Here is an 11,093-nt window from a genome sequence, read left to right as displayed (position 1 = left end):
TTTCAAAATTTTAGTGCTCAAGCTCGGGCCTTAGCCTCCAAAACAATGCAATCATTCCCTCCAGCTAGGCCTAAACTGTGCATTGTGCAGTATAAGACCTCAAGCCCAGTCCTTGAGCTCCTGAGTTGTGCAAATGTGTAGTCACTTGACCTCCTCTTCCTTTCAGAACCGTGCAGTTGGTTGAGATAGTGAAAAACCCCTCATCCTAGCTCATTGACTCCAAAAACTACACAATCTACTTTTCTAGTCTAGCCTAAACTATGCATTGCATAGCCTGAAGGTTCAAGCTTCACCCCTGACTACTTGAGTCCAGCTCAATCAGTGGATCATCATGCAACATCTAAGAATAAGGGTTTATCACACTAATGTCATCTTGTCATGAGTGGATTGCAGATGCAGGTACTCTATCCTGATATGGCAAGATGATGAAGAAGGATATGGAGAAGGAGCCCATACTAGAAGACACTTATTAGTTTCAAAGACAAGTTGATCAATGAAGAGAAAGAAAATGGACATCAAATTGAGACAACAACTAGAGATTAAGTTCCACTAAAGATTCCTCATCTCTAAGCCATTTGAAGGACAAAGAAGAAGATCATGACCCATCTTTTAGAAGACAAAAATCAAGCAGAAACAAAGAATGGCTTGACATTGCCATGCCATCATGCAGTCCATGTCAGCAATGTCATGTCATGTATTTTCATGAGTCGTCATATGCCACATCATTATTGTGGATTATGTAATTTTCTATTCAAAAGGTATTTTAAAGTGGAAGTCCAAAGGACACATACAAAATATGAAGAGTCATGAAAAGTCGAAAAGTCATAGGAAGTCAAACAGTCATGAGGGTAGTCAAAGAGTCACAAGGAGGTGAAACATCACCCCATTGGTTATATATACACCCTCATTGTATGAGCAAAGGACTTTTCACCTTGGCTCCTCCTGCAAGGCATTAAAGAGACAAGATAGTTCTTTTGGGGAGCAAGGAGTGGATCCGACGCTCCACTATTGGAGCTAGTGGTGTTCATTGAATACATGTGTCTTGGAACTTTTACTTAATATCAAAAGCCTAATGGACAAATACATAACAACAATTTACTTACCAAGTTTATCCAGTATTTTAAAGTAAAATTTATATAGTAACAACAACCATCTGATGGCTCTTCGACTACTATAAGTTTTATAATATGGTTAGTATGTACAAATATTAGATAACTATTAATATAATATAAAAATTTATTAATATAATAAACAACAAGAAACTATTTTTCATTGAATATGTAGTTTAGCTCTACTTTTGACATTTTTTTTTCTTTTGTAATAAATAACAAATGGCTCTTTGTCTTCCTAACATTCAAGAATTACCCCAAAGACTCTATTAAAACCATCAATATGATCGTGTGGTGATATATCCCACCTACGACATTGCAAAAGAGGGTTTCCATTAATTTCTACTTTATATTGTCAAATTATCTTTGATAATCTATTGACTAGCAAATTCTACATTCTTGGATAGTGGGGTAAACATAGGTGCCACCAAATTTCTAAAATATTTTATGAATATTCTGTAGCAGCCCACATGTCCTAAGAAACTTTGAACAACCTTCCTTTTGTGGCATTGGAAGCTACTAAATGATAGTCCAAAGACGGATCTACCTCAATGACATTAGGAGAGATATGTTATCCTAAGACTACAACTTCACTCATGAGAATGAGGAACTTCACACTACTTAAGGATAAGCTCAGTTCTTGGAATATCTTCAAAACATTCTCCAACTTAGTTCACGGTTCCTAAAATGTATTCCCTTAGGTAATGAAATCATCATATAAATCTCAACATTTTCATGCAGAGTATATGAAAATATACATAAAATGACTCTTTGAAGGTTGTTGAGGCCTTGCATAGGAAAAATGGGAGTAATTTCTAGGAAAATGTCCCCCAAGGAAACACAAACTTATCTTAGTCCCCTAAGCTAATATAAATTTGGCTATACCCATTGAATCCATCTAGACATTAAACACATTATTTACCAAAAATGCATCCAATACTAATTATTGAAGGGTAACTTGGGGAAAGGATAATTTATTGTTGGTTTTTTGAGTTCTCTATAATATAAAAATATCCTCCAATTTCTTCCATTTTTTGGCAAAATGACAAAAGGTGACACCTACTCATTGTTACAAAAATAATTAATGAAATTTGCATCGAAAAAAAAAAAAAAACATCTTTGTTTTCACTCTGCCTTTTAGCCTTCATATTTTTTCATATTTTAGGTGGTCTTATGGGGAAAGAGTCACATTGAATGTATATTATATGGTGTGTGTGGATTCTTTGCATGATCATAGTCCCAAAAGAAAGGTGAACTATGCTTCCTAAGAATTTCTAGAAGTTTCCATTGTTGGACATAATTTAGTTGGCTACTAATTTTTAGTCTTATTAGGGAAAATATTTATAGTTTTGACTATAAGACATTCTATTAATAGGGAACAAATTATACAATATGTTTGGTATAAACTAATATATTTTCATGGTCATGTTCTTCTTCTTCCTTACCATTGTATTTTTGAATTTCAACAAAAATTGAATACATAGTTAGATATGGCCATGTCATCATTTTTGTCATTACATTCTAAAGTCGATTCTATCGTGAAAATTAGATGTAGGGTAGTTTTAAATACGTCCTCCCCTTCTTCTTATAAGTTTCTCTATATTGATGAAACATTCTTGCAAGGGGATGAATAATTAAATGTTTTATGTAATTAACCATTGGTGATGGTCTTATCCCCTACCGTACATTGCATTAATTGTGGCTAGGCAAGGTCTTCCTAAGCTAAGTGGATATCCAACAATATTTTCTTTAGTTTGCAAAACTATGAAGTCTACTACTGACTCCCATTAGTCAATTGATACTATAACATCTTACAAAACTCCTTCTAGGTCAATAGTTAATGCATCTATAAGATGCAGGATAGTAGGTGTGTGTTGTAACAACTCTATAAGGTTCAACATAGGAATTGTGCCCTTATCCATCACATTACTTACTTCCCCCCATTCTATTAAGGTATTATAAATCAATATATTATGGATGTATACATCTACGACAAGGATAACATGATAAACATATTGGGACAACATGGGAAATAGACCTCATGAGATAAAATTTGATATTAATACTAGACCACTCCCTTGAGCAAGTCTAGGTCTACCAAGTTGTGATCCACCATCTAGGAAATGCCCAAACCACTCTTGCTAGAGAATCTAAGTCTACTGAGCTTTGATACCAAATGTTAAAACTAAGAGAGAGACATAGCATAATGAGATAAACACAATAAACACAAATAAACACATACAACTAATATTTATCTTGGAAACTCTTACTTGAAAAGACCAACACCCAAAAATATATATCAATTATTTCCTTGGCCAAAATAATCAAACGCCAAGCCACTTAAAGAATTTTAAAATAGAGTTATTCAAATCTAAAAATAAGCTTTATTACATGTTAATACCATGAGCCCCTATACCACCAATAATAAAACTATTAGCAATCAAATTAAATTAAATCCAACCAAAATTACTACTTTTCTATTTCACAAAACTAAACTTAACAAATCAAAACAAAACAACAAATACACTAAACTTAACCAATCAAAACAAAACCACAAATACAATAAAACTTGTTCTAGAAATCTCTATGATACTCTTATCTTATGTTGCGAGACAACCAATACAATAATTCTTTTTATATATATAAATAGCTAAATCACCCAGGAAATGATTTCAATTTTACTTTTATTTTATTTCACAAAACAACTAATACAATAATTCCTTTTCTGCATATAGGTAGCTAAATCACCAAGGAAATGATTTCAATTTTATTCTTATTGCACTTTGTTTTTATACTCAACCGATTTTTGACATTTATTATTTTTAATAGATATGATTTTTTTGATTATTAAATATTTGATTTTAAACAATTCATAATGCACTTTTCTTTATAATATCATATGAGCATTTACACATATAATAATTTTTAACCTATTTAAGTAATTTTTTAATAATAAAATATAATTATAAATGCAAAAAGATACACATGCTCATAGAATAACATTCATCAACTCAAAGGGTCACAAGTCTATTTCAAATAATATACCATTACATATTGTACAAATTGGGGTGCATGTGCCATTTGTTGTGCTATTGCAGATATCCACCTCATTTGTGGTTCATTCCAGTCCATGAAAGAAATAGTTTATCCTTTCTTGAGACCTGTGCATCACGAGTGGTTCATGCACTTTGATTCATTAAGGTATATGTATGTATTCAATAAGTGATTGTTATCGCATGGACGATATATGTCTGTTTGAGGAGAAGGACTTTTGTTTTAAATGTCATATTAATATTTGACTTCTAATTAAGTTAGATTATTGGTTTATATATATATATATATATATATATATATATATAATAAATTAAATATTTAGTATGGCGTATCAGAGACGGGAATAGAGCAAGGATTGGGCTCGATCCTTGGGCCGGCAGTGGAGGGAGGCATATACTTCCTCGAGAACTGGTGGAATACCTCTCAGCACAAGAAATCAAAGTAATCTCACAGATCGCGGATCGTGAACAATCTGATATATTCCACCAGGCATGGAAATCCGCGCACCAGCTAAACCTCCCCAGAAGATGGCACCCAGCTTGGAGAGCATACAGAGAGGCCCTGCATGAATCTCACATTCGAATTACAGAGGGGCAGGACGAACTCGTATGGAACTTGGCTGAATGCGGTCTATACACCCCCAAGGCAGGCTACCTCCAGCTGATCTCTCACAAGAAGCCCGAAACCACTGCTAGCTGGTGGCAGAATATCTGGAAATTCGCCGCATCACCCCGATCAAAGCTCTTCACCTGGTGCATCCTGCGAAATAAAATTCCCACCGGAGAACAACTCATGAAAAGGGCACAGTATGGTCCTACCTGGTGCGTTCTTTGCAGAGAAGCCTCAGAGTCAACAGAACACATTTTCCTGAGATGTCGGGCGACTCTGAACCTTTGGAAAAACCTCAAGACCTTCACGCATTACTCGGGTGAATGGAATGGAACAGACCTCTTAAACGCATGGACTGAATGGGATAAGAGAAACAAAGGTTCAAAGAATATCAATCTTCCCATAATCGTTAACTGGTCTATATGGAAATCTAGAAATCGGTTAATATTTGAAGACAAGCCGATTCACTGGCCTTTGATGGAGGCTGGTATCATCACTGCCCTGAGTGAGCTACCAGACCCGCCCCCTCCAAAATCTCGACATCCCACCCCTCCTCCTCTCATCGATCAAAGCATCCCTTGGGCCTATTTCGACGGAGCTGCAAACACGCAGAGCTGTGGGGGCGGCATCATCATCCATTTATCTGAGCATCACCTTTACAAAATCAAGGCCGGACTGGGAGCCGGAACCAACAACTTCGCAGAACTCATCACACTGCGTCATTTACTCCATTTTGCACTGAGTCACCACTGCACTAGTATCAACATATTCGGGGATTCTCAGATCATCATAAATTGGATCAATGGCACATCCACATGTCACATACACACACTCAACATTATATTGAATGAAGTTCTCGAACTCAAAGCAGCATTTAACAATATCACTGTTTCACACATCTACAGGGAACATAACAAAGGCGCTGATAAATTATCCAAGGAGGCAGCGATGATGGACAAAGGCATGTGGGAGATCTCCGAGATCAAAGACCAACAGGAACAAAATTTTTACCATCGTCCTTACATAGACACAGAATATCCAACCACGGGTCACCATAGAGCCTAAAGGGAACGTGCATGTCCATGACAGCAGTATATATATTGCCATTTTTGTAATTTTTTGTTTATTTCCAGCTAGATAGATGCCGAAAAGGCACATTGTAAATAGCAACATACTGAATACCCTGCGAGGTAAATACATACAACAATCCAAACTGATAAATTTTGGAAAAGATCAGATACAACAGATTGACTATGGCATATGCTTCATGCATCTACATATGTAAATTTTCATATTAATGAAATTTACGGATTTTTCCAGTGGAAAAAAAAATATAATAAATAAAATATATAAATAAAATATATTATAATAATATTTATGTTATTGTTAATTTATTATTTATTGAATGGAAAGATTTATTTTATAATTTAATATGAAGGAATGTGTAACTTTATCTATTTGTTTATTTGTGCCTCTTTTAAAATAAAAAATAAAAAATAAAAAATAAAAAAAAATAAAAAATAAAAAATATGTTTTAAATAGAAAAATAATATAAATTATAATTAAAAAAATAAATATGTTATAAAATAATCAGAAATTAAAAAAAATGTGTGAATCAAATGTTTAAATCTTATACTTTTCAAAATATTTCAACAAGAAATTTAAATAAATTATTTGAATATCTATTTTAATTCAACTTCATATATATTTATATATAGAAAAAAAATAAATTTTTATAGTTAACATTTTTATTTGATTTTATATATACTTTATTTAACATTCAAAAATACAATTTAAACAATGAAAAATAATACATTATAGTTTACAATAAAAAAAATTACATGTGGAAAAAATTAATCCATATTAAATACATTTAAAATAAATCTATTTTGATAATATTTAAAAATATATATAAATAATGATTAATTATTTTCTAATTTATTTTAAATATTATATTTAATATAAATAAATATATTTTATTACAATTTTAAAATGGTTCATTTATCTAATTATGAATAAAGTAATCTGTCATTATTATCTTTTTTTTTGAGACTGTAACGGTTATTGGAATTAGGGCGGCAAACCAGCTGCCGCGTGCTTGAACATTACATCAGATTCTGAATTGACAATGCTAATGCACAGGAGCGTATTTCTCTAATGAACCAGATCCAGGTGAGATCCATCCTCGGATTGCCAGATGACTGAGTTGCGTTGCGCCCAGCTCTAATTGGTCTTGCTCAGGCATGAAATGATGGCTGTCCTTCATGATTACAGAGTCCGCGTTAACCTTTCCTTGGGCCTTCTTCCTTTCGGTCCTCTGCATCCCTGTTCCTTAATCATGGAGTCGGCATGTCTCTTCTAAGACCGATCCTGGGCCCCGGCAGGAGGGCGCAAATCCTAGCAGAAATCCATCCGTATGATCTAACATGGAGCCTTCTTCCTAAATTTCGTTGCTGGGTGGAGGACATGAAATCTGAGAGACCAACTTCAGTCAAATTAATACCCTGTTACCCGGTCTTTGCTTTCTGGATAGGTGCAGGCTTTCTGGATAGAATGAGACCACTGAAATAGGTAGCTAGGCGAAAAATGGAGGCAAATCGAATACAGTGGGTTAAGGAATGATGCAGTCTTCCTCGACGAAATTGATTAACAAAGATCTTCTGTCTCGGGTGGAGCCCAAGTTGGCTTCCAGGTCCGCTTGATCATTCAAATGCCTCAGAATGTGGAAGAAATTTATTTTCTGGAACAGGGGAAGAATAAGTCTGATTTTCTTGAAAATGGAGGCTAAGAGGATCTGAGAGGGGATTGTGTTGAGATTCAGCGCTTGAATGATTAGCCTAGAGTCTCCAAAGACTGACAGCTTCAAGATGTTCCTTTTGAGAGCTAGATTGAGCCCTTGCCACAGCGCCAAAGCCTCAGCTCTGTTATTGGATTCAATGCCCAGTCCCCATTGAAATCGGAGCTCAGTGGAACCATCTGGTTTCAGAATAACCCCACCTCCTCCCGCAGCCCCTGGGTTGCCCTTAGAGGCCCCATCGAAGAAGAGGCAATGTTCCTCCAGGACAGAGCGCCATTTAATAAACATCTGTTCTTCCAGGCGGATTTCCCAATTCGCATGGGGGATTGCAAGGGACAGGGGCTTGGTGTCATAGTGTGGAACCAGTTCTTTGAGCCATAGCTCCTCCTCGCTGTTCAGATCAGCTTCATTTTTTATTGCCTGTTTGGTGTCCAGAGTTTCTCCCAGTAAAGCTTGGATTTTAGTTATGATTTTGCCTGGTGTACATTTCTCATCCCTGAAAATTCTATTGTTCCTCTCCAACCACAGCTTCCAGAGTGTAAATTTAGGTGTCCACATCCAAGCTGTTTTGAGGAGGCTTTTTTTTGAGAGATCAAACGGAGTTAAAGAGGCCCAGTTGTGAAGCAGGGTGTTAATATTACCAGGGATCTCGACTTTGTCAGCCCCTGTTCTCAGGACTCCCCTCCAAACTTCACGGGCAAAGGGGCATAGCAATAACAGGTGATTAGCGGATTCTTCCTCGGACATACACAGTGGACATCTGGAAGGTCCTTCCATTCCACGTTTTCTCAAAGTATCTCTAGTTAGAATGCTGTTGTGAGCTAGCGTCCAGAAGAAGAAATCGATTTTGGGCAGCGAGGGAAAGGCCCAGATGAATCTCCATTGAGCTGGATCAGGGGGAACATTAGGAATCGCAGTCCTGCTTTTGTAACCTTCAGCAACTGTATAATTGCCTGAGAGGGAGCCCCACCCTCTTTTGTCTTTGGCTGATGCTTTAATTGGAGATTTCCCTTGAAGCTTGTCGAGCAGAATCTTGGCTTCAACCTGCAGCTGATGGGGGACCTCTCCCAAATTCCAACTAGCCCACCGTCTTCCAGCATCCTCCGTCCATGTTGAGATGTCCCACAGGGTGTTCAGATTGTTTGATTGTAGCCATATTTTAATGTTTGTCAGACCTTCAACCTGGTTTAATGACTGATCACCAAGGATAGGGTCATCCCAAATTCTGATATTTTTCCCATTACTTGGAATCCAGTAAAGATTATGACTGAAGTGCTCCAAAGCTGATAGGCAATGTTTGAAGATCGGAGAGCCTTTCCGGGTTTTTGGAGGCTGGTCCAAGCATCTCAGCCGCTGTCCTTTGAAATATTTTTTCCACAACACTTTCTTTCTCCAGCTAGTCTTCCCATCAACAATGCTCCATAGTATTTTGGAGCCCAGGGAGAGATTCTGGGCTCCCGGATCTCTTAAGTGAAGGCCTCCTTCCAGAGTTGGTTTTTTGACAGTATCCCATCTGACTAAGTGAAGTCTTTTTTCATTGTTTTTCCCCCCTTCCCAAAGAAATCTTCTCAGCAGACTGTCCAATTTACTGAGGAAAGTTTTGGGAGCAAGCAGAATGGAGTTATGGTATAGCGGCATACTTGTGAGCACTGATTTCATCAGGATAATTTTCCCCGCATTGTTCAGCCAGGTGGCTCCCCATGCATGGATTCTGAGTTTTATTTTGTCTAGTATTGGCATCCAGTGGGCCACTTTAGGAATGGATTTGAAGATTGGGATCCCTAGGTATTTGAAAAACTCCCAGGTCTGAATTCCTTTCATTTCTAGAAGCCTAGCTATATCAGCTAGATCCTTGGCCGAGCAGTTCCAGCTGTATATGGTGCTCTTTAGATAGTTTATCTTGCTGCTTGAGACCTCCTTGTAGATATCCAGCTCCTTCTTAAAGGATCTTGCAGAATTTTTGCTCGCTCCTCCTAGCAGAAGGGTATCATCGGCGAATTGGGCATGGTTTATATCTTTAATGTTGGGAACCATTCTGAGTCCAGGCAGAGATTGAATTTGTTGACAGCAGTTTAGTTGAAAACTGAGCACCGAGGCTTGGATGGCGTAGAGAAGCGGGGAGAGCGGGCAACCTTGTCTTAAACCCCTTGAGGCATTGAAGAACTTGGTTGAACGGCCATTAACTAGCGGCGCTATCCAAGGGACAACAATGCAGGCTTTCACCCAACTGATGAAGGTTGAAGAGAAGCCCAGTTTCTCCATAACAGCATAGAGGAAATCATGTCTCACCCTGTCAAAGGCGTTAGCCAGATCGAGCTTTATCACCATTCCTTTCTCTTTTCGCTGGCAACTTGAATGAACTGCTTCTTGCACCAGCACAATATTGTCCAGAATCTTTCTCCCTTTGATGAAGCCACCTTGGTTTTCCGGTATGATGTCCGGCAGCACGTTCTTGAGACGATTGGCTATTAATTTGGTGATCAGCTTATAGCTTGTATTACATAGTGAAATAGGCCGGAATCTGCCAAAGTCAGTGGCTCCTTTCTCCTTCGGAATCAGGGCAAGGAAGGCCGAATTGGTGTTGCCTCCAATTTTGATACATGATTGTGATTTCCTGACCATTCTTAAAAGATCTTTGTTAATTATAGGCCAGCATGTCTGATAAAATCTGGCATTGAACCCGTCTGGCCCAGGAGCTTTATCCGGCTCCATGCAGTCCAATGCCTTCTTGAGCTCCTCCATGCTGATCGGAGCGGTAAGCATAGAGTTAACAGAGTCTTGAACACAATGAGGGATTAGATCGAAGGGATGAGCTTGGGGGTCTAGCGGAGGATTCTCTGGGGCCGTGAAAAGCTCTTTGAAGTAGATGAAGGCCGCTCTTTTGATGCCTTCAGGATCTTTGATCATGGCATCTTGGGACCGAATTTCTGAAATAGTTTTAAATTGCTTGCGGGCTTCGGTTTGCTTATGGAAGAAACTGGTATTTTTGTCGCCGGCTTGTAACCATAGATTTCTGGATTTTTGCCTCCAATATTCCTCTTCATCTCTGCTGGCTCTATGGAGAATTTTTTGCAGTTCGATTTCTCTTTGCATCAGACTATGAGAAGCAACAGAATTCTCCATTGCAGTTTGGTGGGCAGCAAGGTTTTCTAAGGATTCTTTTCTCTTGGCAGCGGGTGTTTTCAGAGTTTTGGCCCACTCCTTGAGTCTTCTTTTAAGGCCCCTCAACTTTTCTTCCCATACGTAGAATGGGGACCCCAAAATCTGCCTGTTCCAAGCTTCTGAAACCATTTCATGAAACCCTTCTTGCTGGATCCACATAGGACTAAATCTAAAGGGTATTGGCCCAAGGTTTCCATCAAGGGAGAGCTCGAGGCTAATAGGTTTATGATCAGATGTGCAATTTGGAAGGATTTTAGAGGAGGCTGAGAGACCACAGGAAAGAAAAGAGGATTGAACAAGGAATCTGTCCAGACGAGTGGCTATATGGTTAGGCCCTAGTCTTTTGTTAGACCAGGTGAATT

At 37.8% G+C, this 11,093-nt stretch overlaps 1 protein-coding gene across 1 annotated transcript; it reads right to left on the bottom strand.

The window, feature by feature from the left end:
- Positions 1 to 7,383: 7,383 nt before the first annotated feature.
- Positions 7,384 to 10,860, bottom strand: LOC149259114 (uncharacterized). Its single transcript, XM_089452303.1, has 2 exons — positions 9,987 to 10,860; positions 7,384 to 9,935 (listed from the first exon to the last, which is right to left on the bottom strand). The coding sequence occupies exons 1-2, from the start codon at positions 10,858 to 10,860 to the stop codon at positions 7,384 to 7,386; spliced, it is 3,426 nt and encodes a 1,141-aa protein (XP_089308429.1).
- Between the last annotated feature and the right edge of the window lie 233 nt (positions 10,861 to 11,093).

Source organism: Pinus tabuliformis, chromosome 6, assembly GCF_031772625.1.
Source record: "Pinus tabuliformis cultivar Carrire ecotype Pingquan chromosome 6, CPIR1, whole genome shotgun sequence".
NCBI classification, from domain to species: domain Eukaryota; kingdom Viridiplantae; phylum Streptophyta; class Pinopsida; order Pinales; family Pinaceae; genus Pinus; species Pinus tabuliformis.
This window is presented reverse-complemented; position numbering and strand designations above follow the sequence as displayed.

What these genes read in the sequence shown, in the direction of transcription:
- LOC149259114 (XM_089452303.1), bottom strand. Translation starts at nt 10,860, where the DNA reads ATGGTTTCAGAAGCTTGGAACAGGCAGATTTTGGGGTCCCCATTCTAC. An exon ending in CATCATACCGGAAAACCAAG is followed by an intron (nt 9,936 to 9,986) that starts GTGGCTTCATCA and finishes TGCTGGTGCAAG; the next exon opens with AAGCAGTTCATTCAAGTTGC.